General features: G+C 47.1%; 1 protein-coding gene across 1 annotated transcript in view; it reads right to left on the reverse strand.

Annotated features, from left to right (window-relative positions):
* Nucleotides 1-4,914: 4,914 nt before the first annotated feature.
* Nucleotides 4,915-16,507, reverse strand: part of PIEZO2 (piezo type mechanosensitive ion channel component 2) — a 255,891-nt gene continuing 244,298 nt past the window's right edge. The window contains 7 exon segments of the mRNA XM_070361473.1: nt 4,915-7,689; nt 9,002-9,185; nt 10,211-10,290; nt 11,719-11,847; nt 14,037-14,209; nt 15,645-15,737; nt 16,023-16,211. Of these exon segments, the coding sequence (XP_070217574.1) occupies nt 7,437-7,689; nt 9,002-9,185; nt 10,211-10,290; nt 11,719-11,847; nt 14,037-14,209; nt 15,645-15,737; nt 16,023-16,211 (1,101 nt within the window). The 3' untranslated portion in view covers nt 4,915-7,436.

The raw sequence follows: 16,507 nt of genomic DNA on the forward strand, positions 1-16,507 counted from the left end.
ACAGCGAGCAACCCCAAAAGTACAAAGAATAAAATAATTCTCTTCAATCTCGTCTTCAGAAACAAGCATTTCCTCCACGACCATCACTCCAGGCCTCTGGACAAACTGGGAAAGGGACCAGCAGGTACGAATTCTCTACAGGACAGGCTCCTAGTTACTATTTGTAAATGAAACTGTGACCCTTAATCTTCATGGAATTTAGTGAGAGAGAAGGAAAGCTAAAGAAATTTTTGAAATTCAGATGTGTTTCTTTATAAGATATGTATTTCTAAAAGATCTCACATTTAAAATACATTGGATTGTTTATACTTCCACATGTAACTATTTCAAATTTTGACATCTTCTGTCAATTCCCTGCTCTGGAGTATAGGAAAATTAGCACCACCCAGACCCTTTTTTCTTAATATTTTTCTGATTCTATTATTAATTTTCTGTGTTTGAGGTTTGTAACATTGATATCTTCTTCTTTAACTACAATCCCTGTTTTTTTTTGTCTGAAAAACTTACTCTTAAATTTATATTTAAATGCTTCAGAACTTACCACCACTAATTTTAAACCATCATTTTTCCTTTTTTTTTTTTTACAAATGATTTTGACTCATCCCTTATTAACTAAATTTCTCTTTTTCCAAGAAAGGCTCATGGATTTCTTGAATTATTGCCTACACAGTGGCATCTGCTTTGTGTCTTTTTACTTTATGTACAACTTGGCTAAGGTTGATACTTCAGGGTGACCCTTCCCCTAGGAACCTAGTGGATGGACCTGAACTTCTGCTAATATGATGAATTACCATGACTTTTTCTGATGTTAAGCCCACTTGATCATGAATTTTTTTAGTGCACTGCTGAATTGGATTTGCTAAATTGTGTTAAAGATTTCTGTGTCTGAGCCTGTGAAGGCTGTCTTTCTCTAATTTTCTTTTCTTGAAGCATCTGTGATGATGTTGGAATCAGGGTAACATGGGCCTTGAATTGAGGATTCTTCTTTCCTCTACTTTCTAAGAGACTTTATGTAGGGATTGGTATTTCTTTTTAAATTTTTGCTACAATTCACAAGTGAATTCATCTTGCCTGGAGTTTTCTTTCTGGGAAAGTTTTCAATTATGAATTCAATTTATTAATTGGCATAGAACATTTATGGGGGGGGTTGAAAATTTTATTTGAAGCCAGTTTTTGTAATCCTTATCTTAAAAGGATTTTTTCCATTTTCTGTAAGTTGTAAAATGACCTACATTTTTTCATAATATGTAACCTCTTTATCCTTTCAACGTCTGGAAAAGCTGGACTGATGTCCCTTTCTGTGGTTCATCTCCTGGGTCATTCTCACCAGGAGCCCACAGAGCAGTGCCAAGCCCACGCACCTTCCCCGTGGCCCTGGTGGCCCACCGCCGCCCCCAGCCTCAGCGTCTCTGCAGAGCCAACCTGAGCCTGGCGCTCACTCTGGCTGGACCCCAGTGTGGGCAGCAGCCCAGCCAGACTCCCACATGACTGCTATCTGCAGGGCCCCTCTGCCCCTTCTGCATGGGGGTTTTGTTTTCAGGACACTCGCTGACACCACAGGGTCTCTCCTCATTTTTCTGGCTGTTTTATATTTTCTTTGTTTTATGGCGGGGGGGTAGTTGATATGCTTTCTGGGTTTCTTGCCCCAAGGGCGATACAGGGCAGAGGCTGCTTTTCATCAGTGGCTTCAGACACAGGGTGGTGCTCAGCAATGAACCATCTGCAAGGCTCATTAATATTTCACTGCTTTGCATCAGCCCGGTGCCCCAGCAGCATCGCTCGTGACTGAGTAGAGCTCTGTGTGGCTCCCTGAGCATCCTTAGCGTTTCAGGAAGGCCCGGCCCTGGCGCACTCAGTGTATGTGCTGGCGGCCTCCGAGGGCAGGCTCCGGGCAGCCCCTTCGGGGTGGGGAGGGGCAGGCACGCAGCTTGGCCAAGCCGTCAGCCAGCCAGTCAAAGGCACTGGAATCCAGAGAGTTATCCCAGAACTTTCCACAGCTCAACCCGCCTCTGTTCTCATAAAGTCTTCCTACGCGGAGATGGAACAACATGATGGATGTAAAATTTTCCCTGAAAGAAGCTTGCCGTGATGGAGGTGGTACCAACAATCTAAACAGATGAACACATCAGAGAAAACAGCGAGGAGATGGAAACGAGTTTTATTTGGTGGGATCTTAAGTGTCTACACTTGCACACCTGGAGGTCTGTGTCCTGGGAAGGAGTGAGGGCCTGGGTGCTGCGGGCACACTGGGGCAGGCCCAGCAGTCCAGGCATCGGGTCAGTCCAGGTGTTCCAGGCTCCATACCAGATGGTGTTTTTCCCTGGTGACCCACGCACCCCCTAGGCCCTCCCTTCTCCTTTCGCACTTGTCTGGCCTCCAGACACCATCCACCCTTCACAGAAGTTCAAGGCAACACACCCCTTCCCTTAGGGCTGCTCCGTTTGGGCTTCTCTCTAATGCAAATGTAGGGGTTTTTTTTGCAAAATAATTTCCAGTCTAATCCAGTGGGGGTGGGGCGGTGGGGGTGTGATTTCGCCTGGGGTCTTAGAACCTCCTTGGTGTTACTGAGCCCACACCAAGTGAGGACTCACTGCCCCCTCTAGGGTAGAGCCCAGGCTTAGGCTCCCAGCCACGCCACACTTACTATCATTTACTAGTGAGGCTGCCCAGACATTTCCAGTGGTAGGTTACCACTTGGTTCCCAGCCTAGAGACGTCCCTTGTCAGCCATCAGTTTTATAAGGCTGCACAGATTCTTCACTTTTCCCCATAAGCTTGACCTAGTTTTCCCATCAGGCATTTGACCAACACCTGAGAAAGTTAAGTGCTCAGGAAGGGAAGCTCAGGGATGCGGGTATGGACCTTCCTTCTCAGGGCTTTCGCCTCTCAGTTGCTTTTGACGCCTGGGGACAGGCATCCTGTCATGGGGGTAGGGGGATGAAACGTTGGATCCAGATAGGGTAGATGCCAGCTCAGCCGGAGGGCTGGCAGGGTTCACATTTATGCAGAGTCTTCTGCCTGGAATCAGGACCGCTCAGCTCTGCAGGCATCTCCAGAGCACCTCTCAGGACCAGGATGGGGAGGCTGAGTCCTTCAGCCTGGCTGACATCAGCATCACCCTGAAGGTTTACACTTGATAGATCTTCGTCCACAGCCCTCAAGTCTGAGTTGTGGCATCGTGTGAGGTCCAGAAGTCTGTCTTTTTTAAAGGGAACTGGAGGCATCTCTGAATATTACTCCACATCAGGGATCTGTGGCTTGGATGCCCTGTCCCCAAGTAGAGCTCCATGACATGAGCTGGGATGCCTCTCCCACCAGGCTGTGGCTCGTCGCTGAGTGAAGGTTACGGTCAGGAGCTGGGACTTTGCTCACCTGGCTGGATGGACAGGCTTCCCAGCCAGTCTTGGACCTGCGTGACTTCTCCAGCTTCACTCGAGCTTCTGCTCTGGGTTTTGGGGACACCCTTCATGCTTCTGAGACACGTGTTAGCTGTGTACAGCCAGACTGGCCGAGACTTGTGTGAAATGCTTTTGAAATTCAATCATTATGGGCACCCCTGTGGGTCTTACTGATTTGGGGACTCTATTTTAAAAAATGAGGCCCAATCGGAACCTTGGTGTGGAGTGGAATTCACACCTGAAGGAGCAGAAGGCCCTGAAAAGACGCCTCAAGCCGCTTCCCTGAAGTGGCCTCGGTTCCTCCTGGGCAAAGAGTCGGGGACAGGTGAGAACTCAGCTCTCTCTGTTACTTAGAAGGTGAGAGGGTTTAATCCATGCTCTTTCATTCCTGGGCTTTAAATTGATGTACTATTTTAACTTTCGTTTCTCCCTGGAAAAAATTGTGAAAGGAGGCTGGCATTTAAAGCTGGGTATTTCCATGTTAGTGTTTTGCTTTGATATCTCAATGTTGTCATCTTATTTCTCTGCAGAGCCTCACAGACGTGACACTGGACAAACTGCTGGGACCACAGTGTTTGATGGAAACAGAATAAAGGCTAGAAGTTTGGACTTAGGTGTGGTGTAGTGTAGAAACCACTGAACTGATGGAGTTTCAGAGCCACTTCAGAGTCTTCTGGGGACAAAGTCTAGACTGACCAGTGGAGTCCCATGAGGATGCTGGTGTTGGAGAATGGGCTCAGGGCAGTTGGGGGTCTCCAGGCTGGCTTCCCCCCACCTAGGGGAACACCCACAGTATGAAATACAGTGAAAGTCGCTCAGTCGTGCCTGATTCTTTGCAACCCCATGGACTATAAGGTCCATGGAATTCTCCAGGTCAGAATACTGGAGTGGGCCGCCTTTCCCTTCTCCAGGGGATCTTTCCAATCCAGGGATCGAACCCAGGTCTCCCACATTGCAGGCAGATTTTTTACCAACTGAGCCGCAAGAGGAAGCCACATGCTGGGCTAATCAGGGGCTAATGACTGAACTAAGGGGTTTAAAGAAGAAGGACTGGGAGGCTCTTCTCGCTTTCCTGCGTGGGTTTTTCCACAGGGAGGAACAGCAGCACCCAAGCATTCCAGGTCTCTTCCCACTTTCATATTCACGCCCTTCACTAAGCTTTTATCAACATTACAGGTGGCTTTTTTTATTGAAACCATTCTGTAGAGCAGTTTGGGGTTCACAGCAGAAGTCCGAGGCAGGTAAGAGATTCCCAATAAGCCTTGACCCCACACATGCCGTTACCAACATCCCCACCAGACGGGACACTTGTTATAAGTGAGGGCCTGACACAGACATGTCATTGTCACCCAAAGGCCACACATAGTTCACAGTACAGTTCACTCTCAGTGTGGGACATTCTATGTGTCTGGACACATTTCTGACGACAGGTATCCATCCGCCTGGTATCATACAATATATTCACTCCCCTACAAATCTCTTGCGCTCCGCCTGTTCACCCCTCCCTCCCCCTCATCCCCTGACAACCACCAATTGTCTTACTGTCCCTACAGTTCTGCCTTTTCCAGAACATCATATAGTTGGAAGCCCACAGTGTGTAGCCTTTTCAGATTGTGTTCTTTCACTTGAGTAAAATGCGTATACATTCCCTTCATGTCTTTTCATGTCCTGAGAGCTCATTTCTTTTTCGTGCTGAATAACAATATTCCATCATTTAGGTTCTAACGTAGTGTATTATCTGATCGTCTACCAAAGGGCACCTTGGCTTCTGAGATTTTGGCAATTGTGAATAAAGCATCCAGATGCTGGGCCTTCACGGGGCACCAGCTCACTACACCCCCAGGGCCGGGGCCAGCCTCACGGCTCTCTGCCTGGTTCTCCCTCTTCACTGGCCAGGAGGGCCACCGCCCAGGCCCTTGGGGACAAGATGTCTCCAGAGAACACATTTTAAGGGACACGCGTCCATCATTCTCCGGGCAGGGCCTGGTGCTTATTTGTGGCTGAGGATGTGGCTGGTTACAGCCTGCTAACCCCTTCTTGTTGTCAGATAATCCAGCTGAATGGGGTGGTGACGGGCTGGGCTGGGGTCCCAGCAGCCACCTCCTTCTCTGGGTGAGTCCCCCTCCAACACAGGCAGGACGGGGCCTTCTACATCTCTGTGTCCTTCTGTGTCCTCCCTCCTCCACACTCGAGGCTCTTTCTTGAACAATGGGACTTGTCTTCCATCCCGGAGTCCTTGACCTCTGTGCCTATGAGAGGGAGTCCTTCTCCCCTCCTCCCTAAATGTGCTGTACACTCTCTCTCCAGATCCCCTGCTGATGTCTTTAAAAGAAAGAATTCACAACCAGTAACATGCAGAAAGGCTGAGAGGTCCCTGAGTGCTTGGAATTTATTGCTATGATGACAAGCATTTACCCTAAGTCGGGAGCAGGGGGCAGTAGGCTCCAGGTGTTCACAGCGGAGGGGCAGGTCTGCACTGATTCTCCAGAAGACACTGGGCATCGTTTGAACTCTGATACCTTTTAAAAACTCTGTATTCACTGTAATGAGCGGAATGCCTCAAGGAGGCTCGGCATACGCAAAGGCGGGATCGAGCCTCAGTAATGGTTTCCTCCTGGGAAGGTTATTTTTTACCAGTTGCTTCTGCTTTTATTAATCCCCCTGAGCGCACACATGAGAAAACCGACAATACAACCAACCCACCAAAAGTGGGTTCTTAGCTCTGGGCACACAGTACAGAAAGGTCGCTTCTCTTATTTCATGCAACAAGGCAGAAGGAAGAGTATTCTTAAAGTGACTTTGCAGGATGTGCTTTATTCTAAGTCAGTCCCGAACCCAAACTACAGAGGGTCAGTTATTTGGGACATATTCTAGTCCATTCAATGATTCTTCTCAGAAACTGTCCTTTAATATGGAATGAAAACTACATGTCAATCATCAATTTTTCATGCTACATTGTTATTTCATGAAGACGTTGTATGACCCATAATAATAATTTAAGAAAAGGCTGTTTGTTTATTTTCCCAAGCTCAATATACATATTTCTTTCATAATTATGAACTTAAAAAAACCCGTCTCAGATGTAAAAATGTGAATTGGAATATGTAAACTCGTTGAGAGACCTGAAAAACAGGGAAAAAAATGTCACATACTGGAAAAACCACTGCTGTGAGTCATGGAAACGGGAGGAAGCATGGGTGAGGGGGCAGAGGGGAGCTCAGACCTCAGTCAGCAAAGGCGACAGCGTCCAAGGACCCCACCTCCGCTGGGTGGTATCTCTGTCTCCCAGGTCGGGGTTTCACGGGGAGTAGGAACTCTCTGGAACCAGAAGAGCCACCAGCTGGGCCTCGGCAACACTGCGTCCATGTCTCTGTTTTGCTGCTTTTTTTTTGTTTTTCCTGAGAAGTCACTGGTGTTGAATGGAAAGATTTCGTATTACTCTTCAGTTAAGGTAAGGCAGTAAGTGTCACTAAGGTTATCTTTTTGCTTAGAATGAGGCTTATCCTTCCACTGGCGTCACCATGGGTCACCGGCCCCTCCCTCTTTCCCTCTAGAAACATGTGTCGGGGCTTCAGCCCCCACTCTGCTGCATATTCGGGGTGCAGGCCCCTGGCCCCTTTCCACGCAGCATCCCCTTGGCAGCCGAGTGCCGGGCGTGGCGTTGCGATGACCTGGTATCTCCAGGAGGGCACCGTCCACCCAGGAGAAGGTCTCTCCTTCCTCCTCCTGCTGTTCTGGGTCTCTGAGGATGAGACCTGTCAGCAACTCCTCCACAGTCAATCAGGACGCGAGACACCGTGGACTGACACAGGCGAGCAGCCCCGACTTCAGAGGAACGGAATTAACACGAAGGGTGTTTCAACAGCGCCTTGGCTCGTAGCTCTGGGGGCAAAAGGGAGCCCAGCCCTTCTGCTCCCGTCAGCACAGAGACTGTTTCTGCCAAACTGGAAACGCTTAGCTCGCAGGACAAGATTGTGCTTTTCTTTTTTTCTTTGGAAAATCCCCACGTTAACTCGGTTTGCGGTCTGTGGCCAGGGTGTCAGTTTGTTTTCTCCCTGGTCCATTTGATCATGGTTTCTGGCGACCGGTACAGGAATATTAATTTGGCATAGAGATCCTCCTCGAGCTCCAGCTCCCCGGTCTCCCGGACTAAAAAAATGTCTGTGCACAATTTCAGAATCCGATCCACATTGGGAAGTTCTTCAAACATGATGGAGTGAGAAATCCCGCTGAAGAATTCCCGGACAAACTTCCCAATCACCAGCACCACGGAAGCGTAAAGGCCCATGATACTAGGGAAAAAAAGATGAAGAAAAAGAGGCAGAAGTAGTATCTGGCAGTTAAATACGGTTAACAGAAACACACACACACACACAGGAGAAAGCATAACAACACTTTCCCTCAAATGCCACAGAGGATGTGACAGACTTACCAAAGCTTAAATTATTCCACTTTGGTGAAAACATTGACTTTTTGGCTAATGAAAAAGGTAATGCATGCTCTCTTTCTTTTTTTAAATTACACAGTACAGAATTGTAGGACTTGAAAAATCAAAGTCCTTTGAAATCTCACCTTCTGGAGACAAGCAGTGTTAACAGTTTCACGTATGAACTTCTGGTGGTTTTACTGCAGACGTCATATGCATAAGCTACATGGTGTGCATGCGTGCTCAGCTGTATCCAACTCGTTGAGACCCCATGGACTATAGCCCTCCAGGCTCCTCTGTCCATGGGATTCTCCAGGCAAGAATACTGGAGAGGGTTGCCATTTCCTCCTCCAGGGGATCTTCCCCACCAAGGGATCAAACCAGTGTCTCTTGGTAGGCAGATTATTTACCATTGAGCCAGCTGGGGAAGCTACATAATATATGTGGTAGAAATGCAATTGTATCATACACACTTTCTGTATTGAGAACTTTTCCCTGCCTTTCTCAGAGATTTGTGTTTATAATAAAATTCCGAAGAGACAATGATTTCTTAAGAGGCTCTTTCTAGGAAGTGGAAAACCTCAGTGTCCTGTCGGGGGTGCCTGTTAGAGGACTGAAGCATCAGAAGGCAGAGAAGTGCATCAGGCATGTCCCAAATTGATTTCTGACTGACTCTCATCTGCTAAGGTCAGAAGGCAACATTAGCAGAAAAGAGAGAACTTGACCCCAATTTCTAGATTAAACCCCAAATTGCACCAAACTGTGTGGTAGCAGGAAGGAATAGTTAAAAAGCTGGAGATACGGCAAATATGGCTTTGGGTCCTGTGTTTGGTGGCAGGACCACCCAAGGCATTTTTTTACTTCTCTGGGACTCTGATTCCTCATCTTTTAAAACTAAGTTCCCTGTGACAAACCATAATGGAAAAGAATATGAAAAAGAAATGCATATACCTGTATAACAGTCACCTTGGTATACAGTAGCTATTAATACAACACGGTAAATCAACTATACTTCAATAAAATTTTAAAAATATAATATGAAGAGCCAAGGATCTGTGAATTCTAATAACACAGCTATAGAATCTGAGAATTCTAGAAAGATAAAAGACTTCTGTCCTCAGCTTGGTGTGGTGCAGAGGGGGCCTCTCATGACCATCGATTGCAAAATGGCTCCTTACCCATAGCCGGCCAGGAACCCCAGGCTGGGGGGGCTGACCTTGTCGTTGAAGACCACCAGCTCCAGGGCCTGGGCTTCCTGGTTGTAGATTCTGTTCCCAGTCAAGTTGAGAACCCACCACTCACTGTTCGAGTTAGTCGCATTGTCTCTGGACAAAATGATGGTGATGTTCATGAAATTATTTTCTGGAGAAAGAGAAACATGAAATCTGGTTAGCAGGAGAGTTTAAGGATTTAATGCACTTAGTAGTTCCAGGATGGCACAAGCTGGTTGGCACTCATGGCACTGGGTTCCAGGATGAGGGCACGGGAGCATGTCGACTCTATGAGGAAAAGGAGTGGTGGGCCTAGGTGGCGGGGGGTCTCTCTTTTTCTCCAAGAGGCCAGTGCTGCTGCTACATGAGACGGCAACCACGTCACAGGGAGAAGGGGACCACGTCACCGCAGGATCTTTGCTGACAAGTCCCAACGACTAACTAGACATTTAAAAACCGCCATAACTGACTTGTGATGGAATCGATGGGCTCCTTCCTGTTAGCCCTGTTTATTGAGCATCTTCCAGGAAGAAGGTGCTGCAGGAGGGGCTCAGGGGTCACCCAGTCGCACGCAGCCTGGTCCAGTGGCAAAGGCCACCTCTCCAAGCACAGTTTATGGGCACATGGCAACCACCACAGCACCTGTACCAACAAGGTCTGTGAGCCTGGGGAGACCGCTTCTGGGTGGCTTCCCAGAGGAGGTGACCTCTGTCTGAGCTGAGTCTTGCTGGGTGAGAACTTTAATAGATGGAGCCTGACTACCAGCACTCAGTCACCCTTGGGCTGAATCACATCCCTTTCTTGCCATCTTTGTTTTTTTGTTTTTATCATGTGGCCTTTGGCATTAACACTGTAGGAGGCAATTTTCTGCCAAAGATGTGGTTGCTAATAGAAGCAAGTAAATAGGTTCTGATAAATCTGTTAATTTGTCACTCAATATAGATTTTAGTCAATCACGTTCTATATCGATGAAGAAAGGAAGATGATGAACTTGCCCTGGGTGAGTAAGTCCCTTCTTGCTGGTGGACACAGCTGGAGCCCTAGGCTTCTTGTGAACCGTGTCACATGAGAAAGAAACCTGGCAAGGAGCCTGATGGCGGCTGCAAGGGCAAACTGTAGATGTTGATTGCGAGAAAGATTAAGAACTGTTCCGAAGCGATTCCTTCTCATTCTTACCAGACAAAAGCTGCTTTATGGGTTTGGAGTTAGAGTCACTGGGTGCTTTCACGTAGTATGGATAAATCCTTTCTATGGTCCTGGGAATTAAGAAAAAAAAAAAAGAGGTAATTAAGTTCTAGTTGTTTCGCACACTCTGTTGCTTAGTCGTGTTTGACTCTTTCCAACCCCATGGACCATAATCCACCAGGCTCCTCTGTCCATGGGATTTCCCAGGCAAGAATACTGGAGTGGGTTGCCATTTCCTCCTCCAGGGAATCTTCCCAACCCAGGAATCAAACCTACATCTCCTGAGTCTTCTGCATTGACAGGCAGATTCTTCACCACTGCATCACCATGCAAAAATGATTGTTTTTTTTTTTTGCTACCTTTGACCTCATTTCAAACAAATAATGTTGAGAGTCTTCCTATAATTATGCAATGTGCAGTCATCATAATGTATTAAAATATGCTATGTGTATTTTACATAATGTAAATACACGTAGTGTCCATTAACATCAGAAGTCTCCAAAGCTGAATAAATTCACCAGGTTCTAACCAGATGTTCAGGCCACCTCTGTACCAAGCTAATTAATGGCTTAAAGATGGCTATACAGATTTTTCCATACCTGTGACTTTTCTGAAGCAAGGGGCTATCTTTCTTGCTAAGATCCGCCCATTCTTCCAATTTTAATTTTCAGGATTTCAAAACTCTCTATAGCGGAATGGGCTGCTCCAGCTGATATGAGGATGCGGGTGTAGGGAAGAGAGGACTGGCATCTGAGCTCTCAGCCCACGGCTACTCCATCTCTCTAAGTTGCTTTCTCATCAGAAAGCGATGGGGAGAGCCTGACGGGTCTCAGGGGCCCTTGGTGTTCAATGCCTGACATGGGGTACTTTCAGAACCATGTCTGAGGGTTGCATGGTGCTGGTTCTCACCCTCAGCGCTTTGACCTGGGTTGGGGCAGACGGGGGCAGACTGGAGACAGAGCTGGGCACTGGGCAGTTTGGGATTAGCAGCAGTTGTTCACTCCTGCTGGTTCTCACATGAGACTCTAACATCACAGCTTAGATGTCTAGAGTGCAGTGTCGTGTGGCAGGAGAATATATAAGATACAGCTTATATATAAGATCTTAATATAAAAGATACAGATTTTCCCCCTCAAATTTCCATCTACCCCTTTGCCTTCTCACCCCCCTCCATTAGCCAGGGATTCAGTGCCCCAGAAGAGGGGTGATGGAAGAAAAGGGTCTCCCAGTGTCTCTCCTTGGGTTTTGGTGATTATGCCAGCTGGGAATAGAGTCTGTCACCTGGAGAAGAGTTCAGTCCTCCCCAGACATGCTGGGCAGAGGGAGTGGGTGGAGAGCAGGTGGGGCTTTGATGCAGCCCATCTGGGGCTCTAAGCACAGGCTCACTCGAGTCACCAAGTGAGCAGGTCGAGTTTCTTGCCCACCCATGTTTGCAGAGGAGACTCTGCACCAGATACACACGCCTGCTGTCACTGTGTTAACAACGATGACCAACTCACACGGGCGTCCTGGAGCTTTCTGTGTCGCCGCCAGCTATCATTTTAGCAATATTCTCTCGTGTCGCGTTTTTAAGAGGGAAAGAAAGCTTATCTGTTGCTATTTCTGCTTTTGCACCCAGACTCATGTTTCTGTGAAAGAAAAAAAGAAGAGGTCAAGGTCAGTGGTTATTCACAAATCTGCAGGTGAGATTAAAACTCCTGAAATACTCATCTCACCAAGTTTCACTGGGTCCACAATTGTCAACCCCAACCTCTCTGTCCACCTCACCTGGACATCCAGCCTCTCAGATATCCAAGGAGGCTGCAAGCACCTTCAACACTGATCACAGGTGAGGAGGAAGAGTGTGGGGACCCAAAGAGACGTGGACCTGAGCATCTAGTAGGGCTCTGAGGCACGTTCTATTAGCCCAGTGATGTTGGTCTCCATGAGGACTCACAGAATCCATATTTTAAACAGAATATTCACAATGAGATGTCGCCTCACATCTATCAGGATGGCCATGATGGCCATCACTAAAGAGACGAGAGACAGCAAGTTTTGGTGAGGATGTGGGGAGAAGGGAACCCTTGTACCCTGTTGGTGGGAATGGAAACTGGTGTAGCCACTGTAGGGAACAGTTTGGTGATTCCTCAAAAAATTAAAAACAGAACTACTATAGGAGCAGTCCCACTTCTGGGTATTTTTCCAAAGAAAATGAAAACACTAACTTGAAAACATATCTGCTCCACCATGTTCACGGCAGCATTTACAATAGCCAAGATACAGAAGCAGTGTCTGCATCCACATACATGAATAAAGAAGATATGACACATACACATGATGGAATGTTATTCAGGAATAAAAAGAATGAACTCTTACTCTTTGTGACAACATGGATGAACCTTGATGGCATTAGGCTAAGTGAAATAAGTCAGATAAAGACAAATACTGTATAATCTCATTTGTGTGTGGAATCTAGAAATAAAAACACAAAACCTGAACTCATAGATACAGAGAATGAATTGGTGGTTCCCAGAGGTGGTGGTGGTGGTGGTAAATGAAATGGATTATTTCATTTCAGGAATGAAAGGAAGTTAAAGGGAATGAATTTTCAGTTATAACATAATTAAGTCCTGGCTACGTAATGACCAGCATGGTGACTATTTTTAATAAAACTCCATTGCATATTTGAAAATTGCTAAGAGTGGATCTTAAAAGTTCTCATCACAGGAGAAAATGGTTGGTAACCGTGTGGTGAGTGTTCGCTAGACACTATGGTGCCCATTTTGAAAGTACATAAGTATCAAATCACCATGTTGCTCCCTTGCAACTAGAACAATGCCACATGTCCATTATCTCAATTAAAAACAGAATGTTCGATCAGAAATTGGTTTTTAATTTTTGGGGGTGGCTCTTCAAAGGAAGGGCTAAGAAGAGCATTTTTGCCAACACTGAATTCAATGTGGGGAGTTTGGGACATTTAAAAGGAGAAAATAAGGTTAAAGAAGGAGGTCTTTAAAGTCTCAGCAGCCCTCTCCAAAATCCTTCTTTACTGTTTCCCTGTGAATTCAGATTTAAGAACGCTTTCTTGTTTAGCTATCATGGTTCTCTCTTAATTCCAGCCAAGAAGCTGGTATTGTGCACACAACAAGCCTACCCCACGCCTGCCTGGAATCCTGAGAGAAACAAAGCTCATCAGCCAAGGTGCTGGGTCAGGCCCCCAAACAGCCCCACGGACACGTGGGGCTTTCGGATGCGAGGACTTCTCCTGAGATAAGCGATGTGGTGGCCACAGGCTGGCCAGAGGCTCATGTTGCAGGGGGAGGGTAGGAATATCCCTGCTCTCCCCGTCTGGGCCTGCCCAAGGGGCTCCCCCAGCTCAGGCTTAGAGAAAAGAGCCACAGAGGCTGCCCAGTGCTCGGGGCGGCAAGGGAGACTCGGGGTTCCAGGGGCTACAGGTCCTGTGTTATAAGACCAACTCAAGCTCAGGGAAATCTCATGCTTCACCTGGCTCGGTTTCATTTTATGAGTCATGACTATTTATTTTCTTTCCACCTCTCTCTTTTACTCACAGATCTCACTGTCAGAGGCTTTAGAGCTAAGGTTAGTAGAAAAAGGAAAATTGAGATGTTCTCACTGGGCCAATGAGTCTCAGGCAAATCACTGTTTAATAACACACAAAAACATTAGCTGTGGCATTGAATGGATGTTACCCGAGAATTAACATAAACCCAGATCCACGTTAATCTGAGGCTTCTAACCTCCCATGCCCCCCACCCCCACCCCAAGTTCAGGTTGGGGAAAAGGGGGATATTATGCACGGAAATCCAGTAACTACCTCTGAATACTCCATGAAAAAACAACAGAGAAGCTACTATTGGGGTCCTTGAGTTCGTGTATCATTTTCTGCTTACTGGGAGGGCTGATGGTCCATAAAGAATTTGAGTTTCCTTCCAGTTCTGCGACTGTTATGTCTTCTTTTTCATAATTTTCCAGAAATTGCATAGCACCCTGTGTACACACAAACACAGCTGCATAAATAGACCACACCCCCGAGGACATGCAAGAAGGTGACTACCCTTCCCTCTATCTGGCTGTGCAGAGGGATTTTCATCCCAGCAGGCTGTCTGGAGTGTTCTGGCACTAAGAGCTCAGTCACATCACCAGACCCCAGTGGTGGTGCTGCTACTCCCATGGGCATGGGTGCTGGGTCGATTCAGTCATGCCCCACTCTTTGCAACCCTATGGACTGTAGCCCGCCAGCCCCCTCTGTCCATGGGTTCTCCAGGCAAGAATACTGGAGTGGGTTGCCATGCCCTCCTCCAGGGGATCTTCCTGATCCAGTGATTGAACCCGTGTCTCTTACATGTCCTGCATTGTTGCGGGTGGGGTTGGGGAGGGAGGTTCTTTACCACTAGCGCCACCTGGGAAGGCCCCCTCCCCACAAGGCCATGGAATCACTCCAATCAAACAGCACAGAAAAATCAGATGATTTAGTGTCATCTTTTCCTTCCCACTAAAAAAAGAAATGTACCAACTATTGGGGAACATTCTTCTCATAAGAGAGACAAGTTTACTCCACCCTGGACATTGGGCCCTTTCTCACAGCTGTGTATTCCTCAAGACTAGCGCTGACAGTGGGCATTACAGGCCAATCATTTTACAATGGGGAAAAGCATGTTTGCCCAATCACTGTACTTAAATTAAAAGTATCATTTGTAAAGCCGATTTCAACCACGAAGAGTCATGCTGTCATAGTATTAAAAGCATGGAATGCAGAGAGAAGGATGACATCAGCCACACAATTCCACCACCAGAACTTGATTCCCATTCTATACAGTTGAGGATACATGCCTTAATTTTTAAAATAAATTTTAAAATAATGGCATCCTTTTACATCTCTTTCATTTTGAGAAATTTTCATGCTATGAAATCATCTTCATAATTATCATCTTATTAGAAAGGAAGTTGCTTGGAAAACCTGCCATAATTGATTCATTCAGTCCTACTTGTTGAATCCCCAAGCTGCCTGGTTCTTATGAATGTGGAGGATGCTGTCACAAGCAGGCACCTGTGGGGCTTCTCCCATATTCTGAATGACTTCCTTAGGACAGACTCCTGCAGGAGACCTCCCAGTCAAAGGGATCAATGTCTACCACGATTTAAAACCTTTAGAGATTTGAAAAGGATCAGCACCTGTTGTGTTTAACATGAAGATTCTCTGAATTAGAATTATGTTTATTATCACTTATGTCCAATAATACAGACACTACATCTTAGATGATCAAAGTGGCCAGTGGCCAGGAACCTGCAGTGTAACAACTGATCATCCCCGGGAAGTCCTGCCCTCCAGCTGAGGTCGTGGCCAAGTGGTGAGTAAGGTGACGACAGTCAGCTGGCCAAGATGACAGCTGTTCACAGAGACCATCTCCATGCATCTACTTACAGTGTCCTTAGAAAAAGCTTTAATGAATTTATTAAACATTGGCTGGTCCATAACTTTCAGCTGGCTTTGCTGGGCACTCATTGTGAAAATAGGCTGGAAAACAAAGACACACGGGACGGTTACTATTTGAAATTCCTTCTGTGCATCCTGGGTTCTGAGAACAATATTAAACCGTGTATTATCCACAGCCAGTGCAAGGCTCTCTCTTCCATGTCTCCTGCACCTTAGCTCACATATTTGCAGAACTGTCAATATTCAGACAGGAGATGCGGGTCCACAGAACCTCAGTAAGTCATCCGGTGGTCAGGGAGAGGGCTGCGCTCGGCAAGGACTCACAGAGGGGTGGGGGATGGGAGACCTGGAGGGAGGCATGGTTACCTGGTACCCGCCCAGGGTGATTGTGACTGAGACGTCCAGGGGCTGGTTGATAACCCCAGCAACGGATTTGACCAGAGACATGAAGAGTAGCGGGAACCAGACGATGCAGATGAGCAGCACGATGATCATGCCCCCCATCCCGTACTTGACCACCTTCTTCTTCTTCTGCCCCCGGGGCTGCGGGTACCTCTGCAATGGGAGGGTGGCATGCTCAGGTGGTGTCCCCAGGAGAGGCGGGCACTATGACCACAAAGTCTGCCTGGGACTGAGTCCTGAATCTGTTCAGAATGCACCCAGTCCCAGCCCTGGAACAAGGGAGGCAGCAATGCTGGGCTGTGAGGAGCCTGCTCTGTGACCCCCACAGGGTCCACTGGGGCCTGAGTGGTTTTTTCCTTAAAAGGAATCTGTGGGTTTGCTGGGGGCAGACCTGTGGACCAAGGGACCAAAGCTTCTGCTGAATAAACCCCTGGTTTTAAGGGATCAGG

Source organism: Bos mutus, chromosome 24 (genome assembly GCF_027580195.1).
Source record: "Bos mutus isolate GX-2022 chromosome 24, NWIPB_WYAK_1.1, whole genome shotgun sequence".
In the NCBI taxonomy this organism is placed as follows: domain Eukaryota; kingdom Metazoa; phylum Chordata; class Mammalia; order Artiodactyla; family Bovidae; genus Bos; species Bos mutus.